The sequence below is a fragment of the Mirounga leonina genome, unplaced genomic scaffold (genome assembly GCF_011800145.1).
Source record: "Mirounga leonina isolate KUSES-001 unplaced genomic scaffold, KU_Mleo_1.0 Mir_101664, whole genome shotgun sequence".
NCBI lineage: Eukaryota > Metazoa > Chordata > Mammalia > Carnivora > Phocidae > Mirounga > Mirounga leonina.
Window position 1 is genome coordinate 11642161 of NW_023270175.1, and position 16988 is coordinate 11659148.

At 43.6% G+C, this 16988-nt stretch overlaps 1 protein-coding gene across 1 annotated transcript; it reads right to left on the reverse strand.

The window, feature by feature from the left end:
• Positions 1 to 3287: 3287 nt before the first annotated feature.
• Positions 3288 to 16166, reverse strand: LOC118012437 (NF-kappa-B-activating protein-like). Its single transcript, XM_035008011.1, has 3 exons — positions 15577 to 16166; positions 4249 to 4319; positions 3288 to 4061 (listed from the first exon to the last, which is right to left on the reverse strand). The coding sequence occupies exons 1-3, from the start codon at positions 16149 to 16151 to the stop codon at positions 3838 to 3840; spliced, it is 870 nt and encodes a 289-aa protein (XP_034863902.1). The 5' UTR covers positions 16152 to 16166; the 3' UTR covers positions 3288 to 3837.
• Between the last annotated feature and the right edge of the window lie 822 nt (positions 16167 to 16988).

Below are 16988 nucleotides of genomic sequence, written 5' to 3' on the forward strand. Positions count from 1 at the left end.
CTGGCTCTGCCTGCGAACCGGGCCCAGCTCAGCGTAGAGCGAGCCCACTGAGTTTCCTCAACCTGATCAAGCCCACAGGTGACCCTCCCAAACCCGCAGAAATAGACCCAAAACCGGCCGATATATTGTTGTCCTACCCGGCTCCTGACTGTGTCCATAATACTGGGGAAACACATTCAGTAGGAAGCCTATCTGCCACCCAATGTCTCTAAACCTATAGCTGCCTTTCGCTTGATGGGTGCATGTCTGCCACACCATGGTGCACTCCAGAACCTGGCACCCTTGTCATGTGCGGAAAGTATATTTATCGATGCTTGCCAGCTAACTGGGTGGGGACATGTGCATTGGTGCTTCTTACTCCTCAGGTAGACATAATCCCCAATAATCAATCCCTTCCCATTCCCTTGTTGGCATATACAGGGCCCAAAAGGGCCGTCCAATTCATCCGACTGTTGATTGGATTCGGCATAACAACGGCTGTGGGCACTGGAATAGGAGGAATCGCCTCATCCTCCAATTACTACCAGAAACTGTCAGAAAATCTCGCAGAAGATACGCAACAGGTGGCCAAGTCTATAATGACTATACAAGATCAGACCGACTCCCTCGCAGCAGTGGTACTACAGAATCGGAGGGGCTTAGACCTGCTCACTGCTGAAAAGGGGGGACTTTGTCTCTCCCTAAATGAGGAATGTTGTTTTTATATGAACCAATCAGGGTTGGTCAGAGACATGATCCAACAACTACAAGATCGGGTTGCACACAGGAGAGAAGAATTAGCAAATTCTTGGGGCAACTGGTTTAATATCTGGAGCTGGGCTACATGGCTCCTTCCCCTAGCCGGTCCTCTCCTCATGATCCTATTGGCATTCCTGTTCGGTCCACGTATTATTAATCTCATCACCTGATTCATCAGCTCTCAGAATCATTTAAATTACATCTACTGGCAACCCAATACAGACCTCTAGACTGGCAAGAACCCTAATAATAATCGATGCCCATTCAAGTAAGAAAAGGCATCAAAAGGGGGGAATGAAGGGGAAAAATCTGTGGCCACAAGCCACAAGCCTCCTTAGCCTCCTTACCAGACTACCTTTTTAACTCTCAAGAGGCTTCAGAGGATGTATGACCCTTTAGTCATCCTTGAAGGAAACCTTCTGTCTAAAAATCCAATATGCGCTTATTGATAAGCTACTTCGGACTGAAGATGGGCTTTTTAAAGAGGGGGCTGTTTCCCTCAGAATGACTTTAAAAAGCACCTGCTTTTTACCATGCTCAGCTCCCCCCACCACCAGGGTGACACTCTCTCTAATGGTCTACTGTCAGGACAATAACATTTCTTTATGCTGTTACCAAGCAAAGCATAACAACAAGGACACAGTGCAATTCACTAGCTAGTCTTGCATCCAAGACCTGGAAAATAATTAAGCAACAATAAAAGTGAGGGACGCCTGGGTGGCTCATATGGTTAAACGCCCAAGTCTTGGTTTTGGCTTAAGTTGTGATCTCAGGGTTGTGAGATCAAGCCCCGTGTCATGCTCCGTGCTCAGCACGGCGTCAGCTCGAGACTCTCTCCCTCTGCCCCTCCCTCCCCCTGGCACATGCACTCCCTCTCTTTCTCTCAAATAAATAAATAAATCTTAAAAAAAAAGAACATTAAAAGTGGGAGAATAAAAGCAAAGCAATAAGCCTAGACCAGAGCTTGGCACATAGTTCATGCTCACTAAGGGTGAGCTGAATGGAAGGAGTGCAGTATTAACATTCCCAAGATATTTTAGCAATAATGAAAAAGCTTCTCCCATTGTGGTTTAAAATCTCAATAGTATATAGATTGGTATGCTGTGTTTTCCTATTAAGACATTAACTTTTCAATATACTAAACAAATCCCTCTTTTCTAATTGGTTTAAGAATAGGAGGGCCAAGTGTTAGAGACATCAGAAAGTTTTAATTCTCAGAAATATGTCCCCCATTGCCATGCGTCACATTGCCATCATAACCTTAGATGGACCCCATAATGCCATTTTTGTTCTGGAGCCCAAATGGAGACGGGTTATTCTGGTGCCCTTGCAGCCCAGAACACCCATGGTGAGATCATGGTTTTGTGGTTGAGTAGGAAAATGTCTTTTTTTTAAAGAGCTGCATACAGAGATATCTAGCATCAAAGCAGGATATTTATAATTTAACTTTGATACCTCAGCAAAAAACTCGTATTTGAAACAACTATGTCAAAATGCTAACACATGTTTAACCTGAGTGGTAAGTATATGGTACTAATTATACTATTCCGTTTGCTTCCCTGAATATTTTCATGATGAAAAGAAAAGAAAACCCTATGTGTTTGGGGTGGGGGGCATGCTTTCCAGGAGCTCAGTCTAATAGAGGAGACAGAGGTAAAGAGATAAACAGAATCCGGAGTGATACAGGGAAGCATGGGGTGCTCTGGCCTACACAGAAGTCTCCTAATCTGGCTAGCTTGGGGAGGGTGGTTAAGGAATGGTGACTCTTAAACTAGTTCTTTTAAAAATCAGTTTTATGGGGATGCCTGGGTGGCTCAGTCGGTCAGTTAAGCATCTGCCTTCGGCTCAGCTCATGATCCTGGGGTCCTGGGATCGAGCCCCGTATTGGGCTCCCTGCTCAGCGGGGAACCTGCTTCTTCCTCTGCCTGCCGCTCCCCGCTTGTGCTCTCTCGGTCAAATAAATAAATAAAATCTTTTAAAAAATAAAATCAGTTTTATTACAAAAGTACTGCATGCCTGTTGTTGAAGTGAGTAAGCCAAGCCACATGCAGGGAGAGATTGGCATTGTAGGCAGATGGACTCTGTATCAAATAACAGAAGCAAGAGAAAGAACATGGAATACTGAGGAGACAGACAGTAGTTCTTTGGTTACAGAGGATGCTGCAGGAGTGACAGGGCATGTGTGATTAGAGAGGGATCAGTCAGGGTCTGAACTTTACCCTGAAGGCTACAGAGAGCTTCTGAAGGATTTTTAAGTAGGGGACAGATGTGCTCACATTTGTGCTCTAAGAAAGTTCACTCGGGCGCTTGGGTGGCTCAGTCGGTTAAGCGTCTGACTCTTCATTTCAACTCAGGTCATGATCTCATGGGTTGTGGGATCAGCCCTGTTTCAGGCTCCATGCTCAGTGAGGAGTCAACTTGAGATTCTCTCCGTCTGTCCCTCCCCCCACTTGCACACCTGCACACTATCTCTCTAAAAAAAAAAGGTAGTTCACTCTTCCGCAGTGAGGAAGAAAAGTAGCAACAGGAGCCAGGAAACCCAGGTGACATCAGAGGAAAAGACACCTTTATGTAATGTGTCCCCAGAGGTGGCACCCTCTGTCAATCATCAGCCAGGAGAAGGCACAAAAAGGTGGCTTTCGGTGAGGCACCACCCCACGGGGGGTGTCTTCCCTAATCAGCTGCCAGCCTGAAGGGGGGGGGGGTCCTTTGTGGTGTGCCTTTTCGAAAATGGCGCAGAGGTGCCCACTGAGTGGGAGAATGACACGAGAGAGCCGCTCCCCAGGGCTGATGCAGCCCTGTACGGCTCGCTTTGCTGCCACACGTCTCCCGGCCGGACCCCACCTCGGTTCGCTGCCACGTGCCTTGTACGGCTAGACACCACCCCTCTGGGGTCACACCGCTCGGGTCTGCATCTCAGCTGTGTGAGCCTGAGTGCGGTATCGCAAGCTGCTCTGCGCCCCAATCCCCCAGCTCTACGATGTAGTCTGGAGTTACGACGTGTGGATTAAACAGCACTGACGAACACCGAGCACTCAGCGCGGTGCCTGGCACAAAGTCAGCGAGTGCTCAACGACTCTTGGCTACCGTTCTTGTGGTTTAACCTTCCCCTGAAATCAGTTTTACGAAGTAAAATGAGTTCTGAAGCCAGGCTTGCAGAGTGATGCTGGCCTTCTTACCGCTGGAGTCTGAGTCACAGTCAGAGTCACTGTCGCTGTCATCAGAATACTTCTTGTGTTTTCTTTTAGAGGATTTTTTCTTTCTCTTTTTCTTGGACCTTTCTTTCGAACGACTAGACTTCCTCTTCTTCTTCTTCTTCTCTTCTACATAAAGTACAAATATCAAATTAACTTCTAACAAGTATTACGATCATCAATTTTATTGTATTTGAAATACTGAAAAAGAACAGATGACAGGCAACTTGAGTACAAGCAGAGTCTATCGTTCGACTATTTATAAACATTTTTTTCAACTTCTCAATACAGCAGCTCTGTAGTATTTAAAAAATACCTTCTGAAGTAGAAGCTGAAGTGGTGCTTTTCTTTGGCTCATCATCCTCTACTGGTGTGTGTTCATCAGAGCTGAATTTAAAGAAGATGGTTGTAAGAATCAGAAAAGTGATAAAATGTGAATCATGGAGTATAAAAATATGGAACCAAAAAACTTCAGTAATGACACCAATTGTCCAAGAACAATTAAAAGCAAACACTGGAATAACTTTGTTCAAGGGTCTACCACCTTCATGATAATATAATAATCACTTACGTTTGCATAAAGCTTTAGAGTTTACAAAGTGCTGTTCAAACTGAAAGCAACATGTAAGATTTATATTTTCTTTTAAGACTTGTTTTTTATTATTTAAGACAGAGAGAGAGAGAGAAGGGGGGAAGGGGCAGAGGGAGAAAGAGAATCCCAAGCAGACTCCCTGCCTAATGCGGAGCCCAACGCAGGGCTCAATCTCACAACCCCGAGATCACGACCTGAGTCAAAATCAAGAGTTAGACACTTAACCAACTGAGCCACCCAGGTGCCCTGTAAGATTTATATTTTCAATGCTGCCTACAAGATACTCACTTTAGACCTAATGGCATGCACATTGAAAGTGAAGAGATGGAAAAACCTTTATTGTGGAAATGGAAGTGGAAAAGAAAGCTGGGGTAACAATACTATATCAGACAAAATAGACCTTATTTTAAAAAAATTTTTTAGGGGCACCTAGGTGGCTCAGTTGGTTAGGCGACTGCCTCCAGCTCAGGTCATGATCCTGGAGTCCCGGGATCGAGTCCTGCATTGGGCTCCCTGCTCAGCAGGGAGTCTGCTTCTCCCTCTGACCCTCCCCCTCTCATGCTCTATCTCATTCTCTCTCTCAAATAAATAAATAGTTTTTTTTTAAGATTTTATTTACTTATTTGACAGAGAGAGACACAGTGAGAGCAGAAACACAAGCAGGGGGAGTAGGAGAGGGAGAAGCAGGCTTCCCGCGGAGCAGGGAGCCCAGGACCCTGGGATCATGACCTGAGCCGAAGGCAGACGCTTAACGACTGAGCCACCCAGGCACCCAATAAATAAAATCTTTTAAAAAAATTTAAAAAAAATTTTTTTAAAGATTTTATTTATTTGACAGAGAGAGAGAAAGAAAGCATAAGCATGAGGAGCAGGAGAGGGAGAAGCAGGCTTGATCCCAGGACCCTGGCATCAGGACCTGAGCTGAAGGCAGATGCTTAATGACTGAGCCACCCAGGCACCCCTAAGAAATTTTTTAAAAAATTTTTAGTAATCTATATGCCCAACGTGGGGCTTGAACTCATCACCCCGAGATCAAGAGTCGCACACCCTACTGACTGAGCCAGCCAGGAGCCCCAGACAAAATAGACTTTATTTTTTTTAAAGATTTTATTTATTTATTTGACAGAGAGAGAGACAGCAAGAGAGGGAACACAAGCGCGGGGGTGGGAGAAGAAGCAGGTTTCCCGCGGAGCAGAGAGCCCGATGCGGGGCTCGATCCCAGGACTCTGAGATCATGACCTGAGCCGAAGATAGATGCTTAACGACTGAGCCACCCAGGCGCCCCCAAAATAGACTTTAAAACAACAACTAACAGGGGTGCCTGGCTGGCTCAGTCAGTAGGGTGTGTGACTCTCGATCCTGGGGTGATGAGTTCAAGCCCCACATTGAGCATATAGATTACTAAAAAAAAAGACTAAGAAGACACAAAGAAGGACACTACATAATAATAAAGGTAATAATTCAACAAAAGGATATAATAACTGTGACTATTTATGCACTCAACATGGAAGCACCTAATACTAAATACTACATTACTTAAAGCAACTATTAACAAACATAAAGAAAAAAAATGACAGTAATAGAGTAATAGTAGGGGACTTTAACACCCCACTTACATCAATGGCTAGATCATCCAGACAAAATCAACAACGAAACAGTGGCTTTAAAGGACAGATGGACCAGGTGGACCCAACAGATGTATTCAGAACACTCCATGCAATAACAGTAGAATATATATTCTTTTCAAAGAGTGCACACAGAACATTCTCCAGAATAGATCACATGTTAGGCCACAACACAAGTCTTAATAAATTCAAAAAGACTGAAATCATATCATGCACCTTTTCTAACCACAAAAGTATAAAATTAAAAATCAAGAAAAAATCTGGGAAGAACACAAACACATGGAGGCTAAATAACATGCTACTAAACAATGAGTGGGTCAAGGAAGAAATCGAAGAGGAAATAAAAAATACATGGACACAAATAAAAATGAAAAAACAATGGCCCAAAACCTTTGGGATACAGTAAAGGCTGTTCTAAGAAGGAAGATTATTATAGCAATACAGGCCTACCTCAAGAAGTAAGAAAAATCTCAAATAAACAACCTAACCTTACACCTAAAGGAGTTAGAAAAAGAACAATAAATGAAGCCTAAAGCCAGCAGAAGGAAGGAAATAATAAAGATTAGAACAGAAATAAATGATACAGAAACTAAAAAAACCAATGGAACAGACCAGAAGCTGGTTCTTTAGAAAAGTCAACAAAATTGATAAACCTTTAGTCACGTTCATCAAGAGAGAGAGAGAAAAGACTCAAAATTAGAAATGAAGGAGGAGAAATAACAACCAATATCACAGAAATGCAAAGGATTATTAGAATATTATGAAAAATTATATGCCAACAAATTGGACAACCTAGAAGAAATGGACACATTCCTAGAAACATATAACCTTCCAATACTAAATCAGGAATAGAAAATCTGAAATAGTATTGAAATTGAATCAGTAATCAAAAACTCCCAATAAACAAAAGCCCAAGTTCAGATGGCTTCAGAGATAAATTCTACCAAACGTTTAAAGAAAAGTCAATTCCAAAAAATAGAAAAGGAAGGAAAGCTTCCGAATTCATTCTATGAGGCCAGTATTACCCTGATACCAAAATCAGATAGAGACACTACAAAAGAGAAATACATGCCAATATTTTTGATGAACATAGATATAAAAATCCTCAACAAAATATTAACAAACCGAATCCAACAATACATTAAAAAACTCAATTTACCGGGGTGCCTGGGTGGCTCAGTCAGTTAAGTATCCAACTCCTAATTTCAGTTTAGGTCATGATCTCGGAGTTGTGGGATCGAGTCCCACATTGGGCTCCGTGCTCAGTGCAGAGTCTGCTTGAGAGATTCTCTCTCTCCCTCTCCCTCTCCCCTGTGCAGGCAGTCAGTCTGTCTCTCTCCTATCTCTCTCTCCAGTAAATAAATAAACAAATAAATAAAATCTTTTTTTAAAAGTCATTTACCACGATCAAGTGGGATTTATTTCAGGGATGCAAAGGTGGTTCAAAATTTGCAAATCAGAGGTGCCTGGGTGGCTCAGTCGGTTAAGCATCTGACTCTTGATTTTGGCTCAGGTCATGATCTCAGGGTCCTGGGATCAACCCCTAAGTTAGGCTCCCCACTCAGCAAGGAGTCTGATTGTCTCCCTCTTCCTCTGCCTCTCCCCCTGCTCGTGCACACACACACTCTCTCTTTAAAATAAATAAATGTTTTTAAAAACTGCAAATCAACCAATGTATGCATCACATTAACCAGAGAAAGGAATAAAACCATATGATCATTTCGATAGATGCAGAAAAAGCATTGGACAAAGTACAACATCCATTCATGATAAAAACCCTCAACAAAGTAGGTTTAGAGGGAACATACCTCAACATAATAAAGGCCATATATGAAAAACCCACAGCTAACATCATCCTCAATGGGGAAAAACTGAGAACTTTTCCTCTCAGATCAGGAACGAGACAAAGATGTCCACTCTCACCACTTTCATTCAACATACTACTGGAAGTCCTAGTGACAGCAATCAGACAAGAACAAGAAATAAAAGGCTTCCAAACTGGTAAGGAAGAAGTAAAACTGTCACTATTTGCAGATGACATGATACTCTATATAGAAAACCCTGAAGACTCCACCCAAAAACTGCTAGAACTGATAAATGAATTCAGTAAGGTCACAGGATACAAAATCAATATACAGGAATCCAGTGTATTTACACAGTAATAATGAAGTGGCAGAAAGAGAAATTATGAAAACAATTCCACTTACAACTGCACTAAAAATAATAAAATACCTAGGAATAATAAACTTAACGAAGGAGGTGAAAGACCTGAACTCTGAAAACTATAAAACATTGATGAAGAAATTGAATATGACACAAATGGAAAGGCAGTCCATGCTCATGGATTGGAAGAACAAATATTGTTAAAATGAGCATAGAACCCAAAGCAATCTACAGATTTAATGTAATCCCTATCAAAATACCAACAGCATTTTTCACAGAACTAGAACAGATAATCCTAAAATTTGTAGGGAACCACAAAAAAATCCCAAACAGCCAAGGCAATCTTAAAAGAACAAAGCTGGAGGTATCACAATCCCAGATTTCAAGATATGCTACAAAGCTATAGTAATCAGAACAGTATGGTACTGGCACAAAAACAGACAAATGGATCAACAGAACAGAGTAGAGAGTCCAGACATAAACCCACACTTTTATGGTCAATTAATCTATGACAAAGTAGGCAAGAATATACAATGGTGAAACAACAGTCACTTCAACAAATGGTGTTGGGAAAACTGCTCAACTACGTGCAAAACAATGAAACTGGACCACTTTCTTACACCATACACAAAAATAAACTCAAAATATATTAAGGACTTAAATGTGAGACCTGACACCATAAAAATCCTAGAAGATAACGCAGGCAGTAACCTCTTTGACACTGGCAAATGATGTATCTGATAAGGGGTTAATATCCAAAATATATAAAGAACTCACACAACTTGGGGTACCTGGTTGGCTCAGCCAGTAGAGCATGCGACTCTTCATCTAATGGTTTTAAGTTCGAGCCCCACATTGGGTGTAGAGATTAGTTAAGAATAAAATCTTAGGGGTGCCTGGGTGGCTCAGTCGGTTAAATGTCTGACTCTTGGTCTCAGGGTCATGAGTTCAAGCCCTGCATTGGGCTCCACTCTGGGCGTGGAGCCTACTTAAAAAAAAAATTAAAAATAGAATTACCATATGATCCAGTAATCCCACCACTTTTACCCAGAGAAAACAAAAACATTAACTAGAAAACATATGTGCACCCCTATGTTTATTGCAGCGTTATTTCCAACAGCCAAGCAACCCAAGTGTCCACTGATAGATGAATGGATAAAGAAGATGTGAAGACGTGGTGTTTACACACACACACACACACACATACACAATGGAATATTACTCAACCATAAAAGAATTAAATCTTGCCATCTGCAACATGGATAGACCCAGAGGGTATAATGCTAAGTGAAATAAGTCAGAGAAAGACAAATACCATATGATTTCACTCATAGGTGGAATTTAAGAAATTAAACAAAGTGAACAAAGAAAAAAAGACAGACAAAAAACCAGACTCTTAAATACAAAGAACAGGGGCTCCTGGCTGGCTCAGTCAGTAGAACATGCAACTCTTGATCTCGGGGCTGTAAGTTTGGGCCCCATGTTGGGTGGAGAGATTACTTAAAAATAAAATCTTAAAAAAAATACAGAGAACAAACTGGTAGTTGCCAGAGAGAAGGTGGGTAGGGGAGTGGATGAAATAGATAAAGGGGATTAAGAGTACACTCACTGAGATGAGTGATGAGTAAAACTGCCGAATCATTATACGGTACACCTGAAACTAATACCATATGTTAATTATACTTGAATAAAAAAATACTTGGAGGAATCTTAAATGCATATTGCTAAGTAAAAGAAGCCAAGCTGAAAAGGCTACATACTACATGGTTCTAACTATATGGCATTCTACTAAAGGTAAAACTATGAAGACAGTAAAAAGATCAGTGGTTGGAGGGGAGGGAGAGATGAACAGGCAGAGCAGAGGATTTTTTAAGGCAGTGAAACTCTTGTGTATGATAGTATAATGGTGAGTACATGTCATTATACATCTGATCCAAACCTACAGAATGTACAATACCAAGAGTGAATCCTAATGTAAACTATGGACTTGGGTGATTATGATGTGTTGGTGTACGTTTCACTGACTGTAACGAAAGTACCACTCTGGTGAAGGCTGTTGATAGTTAAGGAGGCTGTCCCTGTTTGGGGCAGGGAGTATATGGGATTTCTCTGTACTTTGTGCTCAATTCTGCTGTGGACCGAAACTGCTCAAGAAAAAAAAAAAGTGATTTATCCTTTCAGAATGAAACCACAGGGTAAATGTAGGAAACTATAAGGAAAGATGGAAAAAACCAGAGCTAGGAAGACCGAAGGAAGACCTCATGATCGTATTCTATGTGTATAAAGGACATCCGGTGGAGCAGCAACTGTTCTGTTCCCAGAGCAAGAAGCTAACACACTACAGGAAAAAGAGATTTCATTCTGTTGTAGAGAATTCTGAAAACGAGTATTATTAAAATTCTACAGTAGTTAAAAAGGGAATTTCCGTATCATATAATGTTTTCCTCTGGAGATCACATCTAGAATAATTTAGGTATTGCCTAGAACATTATTTTTAGGGTTCCTTCCAACTCGAATTCTATGATCTTTTAAGAACAAGTTTTTCAGTTTGTTTATTTTTAAAAGATTTCATTTTTAAGTATGCTCTGTGCCCAACACGGGGCTTGAACTCACAATCCTGAGATCAAGAGTTGCAAGCTCGACCAGCTGAGCTGGTCAGGCGCCCCTTAAGAACAAGTTTCTGATAATGCTTTATCACCCTGTCACAAATTACAGATTTTACCCGTCAAAGCACATTGTCTCAACTCAACCTACAGTAGACACAGAAATAGATGAGAGGCGGGGTGCCTGGCTGGCTCAGTCGGTAGAGCACACAATCCTCGATCTCAGGGCTGTGAGTTCAAGCCCCATGTTAGGCATAAACATCACTGAGGGGGAAAAAAAGAAATAGAGGAGAGGAAGAAAATGCTTATGAATAGTACCAAAGAGGAAAGAAATAAGGAAAAAGAAGCAGCATTAAGCCTTCAGAGACTACTGACTTTAGGAAAATTAACTAAACCAAACCATACTGGTATATTCATTTTATTTTATTTTTTAAAGATTTTGTTTATTTATTTGACAGAGAGAGACACAGTGAGAGAGGGAACACAAGCAGGGGGAGCAGGAGAGGGAGAAGCAGGCCTCCCGTGGAGCAGGGAGCCTGGATGCGGGGCTCGATCCCAGGACCCTGAGATCATGACCTGAGCCGAAGGCAGATGCTTAACGACTGAGCCACCCAGGCGCCCCTGATATATTCATTTTAAAAATCCCTTTGTAATGTTAAAATCTGACAAGCAATCTACTATTGGGTTAGCTGAGAAAAGAAATTCCAAATACTAGAAATGTATCATTAACACTGAACCCTTCTATGAAGAAATTAGCACCCCATGAATTATAATTTAAAGAGAACACTTAGCATCCTAAAATCCACTGGCAACATGTTTTAATTCTTAGATATGTTCCATGTTTTTATTTTTTTAAATAATTTTTTTTCTATTTTGTAAAGTAAAAGAGTATCATAACAAAATATCACATTCTGGGTGGCTTGAACAACAGAAATTTATTTTCTCACCATTCTGGAGGTAAGGAGACCAAGATCAAGGTGCCATCAGAACTGATTTCTTTTTTTTTTTTTTAAAGATTTTATTTATTTATTTGAGAGAGAGAGAATGAGAGAGAGCGAGTACATGAGAGGGGGTAGGGTCAGAGGGAGAAGCAGTCTCCCTGCCGAGCAGGGAGCCCGATGCGGGACTCGATCCCGGGAATCCAGGATCATGACCTGAGCCGAAGGCAGTCGCTTAACCAACTGAGCCACCCAGGCGCCCAGAACTGATTTCTGGTAGACCTCTCTTCCTGGCCTGTAGACTGGTGACTTCTCCCTGGGGCGTACTAGCTCTGGACCAGTGCCCCAAGACTCAGAGGGTCTCCCACTTTGAGGAGCAATCTAAAAATAAACAGAAATAACAGTTCTTGAAATATATGAGGAATATAGGGGCCAATGATGCCTGCCAGGCTGTAAAGGCACCCAGCTCTTGTGGTTTAAGGCCTAAAATTAAGGCCCATTATTGGGGCGCCTGGGGGGCTCAGTCGTTAAGCGTCTGCCTTCAGCCCAGGTCATGATCCCAGGGTCCTGGGATCGAGCCCCGCATCAGGCTCCCTGCTCAGCCAGGAAGCCTGCTTCTCCCTCTCCCACTCCCCCTGCTTGTGTTCCCTCTCTCGCTGTGTCTCTCTGTCAAATAAATAAACAAAATCTTTAAAAAAAAAAAAAAAAAAGGCCCCTTATTATGTACTGCTTTGACATCTGGGAAAACCAGTAAGGTCTCCAATGGCCTAACTGCAAATTCCTCTCCCCATTCTGCCTCTGTAGGTAAGATCCCCTAGCCAAACAACCCTCTTCATCATAGGGAAAAGGCCCAGTTCCAGATTATCCCTGAGTAGTGGGCCTCAGTACTCTGCCAGTGTATGGATCTCATCTGTCCAGTGTCAGGTGTCCTGTGTTTGGCCTCCCCATAACCCTATGAGGGAAATCCCTCCCTCACCAACAAGGTGAATAGGAGACCATTAAAATAATCCCTGTTGCTGCCTGGTTTCATCTGCACTAGTAAGATAAATTATTTATCTTCCACATGCACAAATACAAATTTCATCCAAGCCGTTCCTGAATCTTTTAGTTAGAGTTCTAAAATAAGAAGCTATCTGGTTTGGGGCGCCTGGGTGGCTCAGTCATTAAGCGTCTGACTTCAGCTCAGGTTATGATCTTGGGGTCCTGGGATCGAGCCCTGTGTCGGGCTCCCTGCTCAGCAGAGTCTGCCTCTCCCTCTCCTTCTGCACACCCCCCCTTCATGCACACGCGTGCTCTCTCTCTCTCTCAAATAACATCTTAAAAAAAAAAAGAAAAATCACAGCTTCGTAGGTGCAACTTTATTTAAAAAAAAAAGAAGCTATTTGGTTTGATTGGCACAGACTGAGGGCACCTTTCTAAAACACATACCTCGAAGAGGTAGGTCTCCAGTGTACTCAGGACTGTTTTTAGTTTTTACTCTTTCTGCTCCCAAGCATGAAACCCTAGTAGCTAACAGGAATGTATATTCTGTTCCAGGCACTAACTCATTACAACAACCCTAAAAATATCAGCACTATTTTTATCCCCTTTCTACAGGTGAATAAATGAAGCTAGAAAGGTTTAGTAATTTGCCCGACGTGTTGACTTTGAATTCAAATAACATTTGTTAAGTAGAGCACAGGGTGCTGGATGGTGAGCCAAAGTTCAACAACAGACCACAAGAGAAATTAAAATAGAGCAGTTATTGGGGTGCCTGGGTGGCTCAGTCGTTAAGCACCTGCCTTCGGCTCAGGTCATGATCCCAGCGTTCTGGGATCGAGCCCCACATCGGGCTCCCCGCTTGGCGGGAAGCTTGCCTCTCCCCCCTCCACTCCCCCTGCCTGTGCTCCTCTCTCACTGTGTCTCTCTCTGTCAAATAAATAAATAAAATCAAAAAAAAAAAATAGAGCAGTTAATTACTCAGAAGACCTGGAGGAAGCACAGGGAATGCCTCCAGAGGCCACACAAGGAGGTCAAGGCAGAGTGCAGATAGAGACAGGACCTGGGGCACGTGCCTTTATCAGGGTCTGTGGGCATGGTGATTTGGAGTTCCCAGGTTAGGGCCAGATCGGTCAATTTAAATCTTTTTTTTTTTTTTAAGATTTTTATTTATTTATTTATTTGACAGAGAGAGACACAGTGAGAGAGGGAACACAAGCAGGCTCCCCACTTAGCAGGAGCCCAACGTGGGGCTTGATCCCAGGACCCTGGGATCATGACCTGAGCCGAGGCAGATGCCCAACGACTGAGCCACCCAGGTGCCCTCAGATCGGTCAATTTAAACCAAAAGAGTGGGATTTTGGTAAGCCCCAGAGGGATCTTATCTAAGGGACCTATAAAGCATAGAGGCACTGGGAAGCAGGGGAGACGGTTGATCACAAGGGCTATTGGGGAAATCCTTTAAGGAACTTAACATATGCTTGTGACTCTGTGGGCTGCTATCTAGGGCATGTGCTTGCATGGGGGGGAGGGGTTGCTAGTGTTAAGTTTAAAGTCCCTGCAGGCCACTTGGCCAAACAAAATGGATGCCCAGGTAGCAGCACCATGGAGTAGCTTGGCTAAACTCTCCACACTCAAGGCCACACAGGTGTTAAGTGGCAAAGTAGGTATTCAAACTCAGGCAGTCTGAATCCAGAGACTATCCTCCTCAGTATGCCTTATTACCTCCCATGGCTGGAAGAAAAAGAACCATCAAGACATCGCCCAACTGTTGTAATTTCAACCTACCTCTCAGTGCCTGTAATGTTTTTTTTAATTTTTAATTTTTTTAACACATTCAAGGCCCTTAGTATGGTACCTGACACACTCAATAAACATTAGATATGAACACTCACACAGCAATAATTATAACTCTTTTCCTTCTTAAACTACTTTTCCACTCCAATACCCACTTTCATTAGCGGCAAACTGATCTCACCCTCCCCTCATTTCTCAAGGTCAAGGTCAAGATTGGGAACCCCCCCCCTTAACAAGACCTTTCTAGGTAGCCCCATCTCCAGTAGAGCACATCACTTTTTCTACATTCATCCAATCACGTCTTGGGAGCAAGGTTCTTCTAACTTTCCAATTTAAACCCGTCCCCAGGCGACTGGCTGGCTCAGTCGGTAGAGCATGCAGCTCTTGATCTTGGGGTTGTCAGTTAGAGCCCCACCTTGGGCACAGACAGTACTTAAAAAAAAACAAAACAAAAACACAACCATAATCTCAACCCTTCCCAACTCCCTACAAACAATTTCTATTTACATATCCTGTTATCATCTCAAACCGATCTGCTCATTCATTCAACACGCCATGGTTGAGCTCTTTACTAAGGGCTAAACGCTGTGAATTCTGTAATGAATAAAATCCTCCTTTCCACGAACTCAGTCCAGTGGAGAATAAAAACATGCTCATGAATGAGAACATAACGTGAATAAACGCTATACATAAATCTGCGACCCCTGGCCACGTCCGCTACAAGGCCGGAGGTGATAGGGACCAGAGGCACAGGAGGAGGGCGCCCAAGGATGAGCGAGCATTAAGGGAGGAAAGGGGCGAATAAGCGGCTGCCGTGCGCAGACTGAAGAAAAAGATGAAAATGGGCGCAAGGAAGGGAGAAGGGAGAGACATGCGAACGCTAAGAAGCGGGATGGGCGATGAAGGCAGGCGGGCTCCTCAGAGCGAAGGTGCGGCCGGCTCACTCACCTCCTCCCTCTCCTTGTCCCGGAGGCCAGGCCGCCGCCCGTGGCTGCCGGAGGGGCGCGGGGAGCGGACGTGGAGACAGAAGCGAAGTGGCGGGGGGCGGGCCGCGGCGCAGACGGCCGCTTTGGAGAGCGAGACCTCGAACGGGATCGGCAGGGCTGGTGGGGGGATCCTCGGGCCGGGCCGCTCCGCTGGCGGCGCAGGCCATTCCGGTGCCCGCGCCGCCAGCAAGAGTGCGAGCGAGAGCTGCGGCTCCGCGGGGAGCGGGCGGCTTTGCCTGGCTCCGCGCTCTTCCACGAAGAACTGCGACGCTTCCCGCCGGAGCCCGAGGCCTCCGTCTCCGGACTGCAGAGCGGGACACTGGAGCCATTGCTGCCGCAAAAGTAGGGGACACTCTCAGGAGCCTGGGAAAACCTCAGTTGCCGTGGCTCCCAGAAGCCACCTGCGCAACCTCCCAGAGCTGAGAAAAACGGGGAGAGCGTTTCGGGTACGTCGGCAAAACCCTTCCGCGGGGCTACGTGGCGTCCAGCCCATGTGAAAGGGGTGGTGTATCCGTGTAAATAAGCCGCCGCTGTCATCGGCTCGGAGCGCCTATCCTTCCAGTTCCGCAGAAGGTTGGGCAGGTCTCATTTGGGTAGGAGACCGTGTCTTTCTCAGCCTTATGCTTAAAATAACCGAAGGGAAGGATGACGGACCACAGGATACATTTCACAGAATGGCCATATCAACAACACAGTCAATTCTGCTTGTGTTTCGGGTGCTTTCTGTGCGTCTTTGTGTGTAGCATATTATATAATATTGGGCGCTTAGTGTGTCTCATATGTATGCGTATATATGTGTGTATGCATAATATATGCATAGATATATGTGTATACATGTACATATATAATATATAGGAATGGCTCAAGTCGAATCACATATGTTTTTCTGAGTCTATCCTGAATTAAAAATCTAAATGAGGAATGGGACGAAAAAGCACAAAGTATTCAAAGTATTTCTACACAGCTGACAACGTGTTTATTTTAGTGTTGTCATATTTAGCAAAAAGAAAAAATACAGTAGACCCACTTACATTTGAATTTCTGATAGACAACGAACAATGTTTTAGTATAAGTATGTCCCGTACAATAGTAATACAGTATTGGGCGCCTGGGTGGCTCAGTCGGTTAAGCGACTGCCTTCGGCTCAGGTCATGATCCTGGAGTCCCTGGATCGAGTCCCGCATCGGGCTCCCTGCTCAGCGGGGAGTCTGCTTCTCCCTCTGACCCTCCTCCCTCTCGTGCTCTCTGTCTCTCATTCTCTCTCGCAAATAAATAAAATCTTTTAAAAAAATAATAATACAGTATTAAATTACTATTTTTTGTTGAAGGTGAGAAGGCCACTATTGTACCTCCTCCACGACCTCTAAATTTTAT

Excerpts from the sequence above, each read along its gene's own strand:
- LOC118012437 (XM_035008011.1), bottom strand. The coding sequence starts at position 16,151 with ATGACAGCGGCGGCTTATTTACACGGATACACCACCCCTTTCACATGG. Across the intron at positions 4,320-15,576 it reads GGGACAAGGAGAGGGAGGAG|CTCTGATGAACACACACCAG; the intron begins GTGAGTGAGCCG and ends CTTTAAATTCAG. Across the intron at positions 4,062-4,248 it reads TTCAGCTTCTACTTCAGAAG|AAGAGAAGAAGAAGAAGAAG; the intron begins GTATTTTTTAAA and ends TACTTTATGTAG.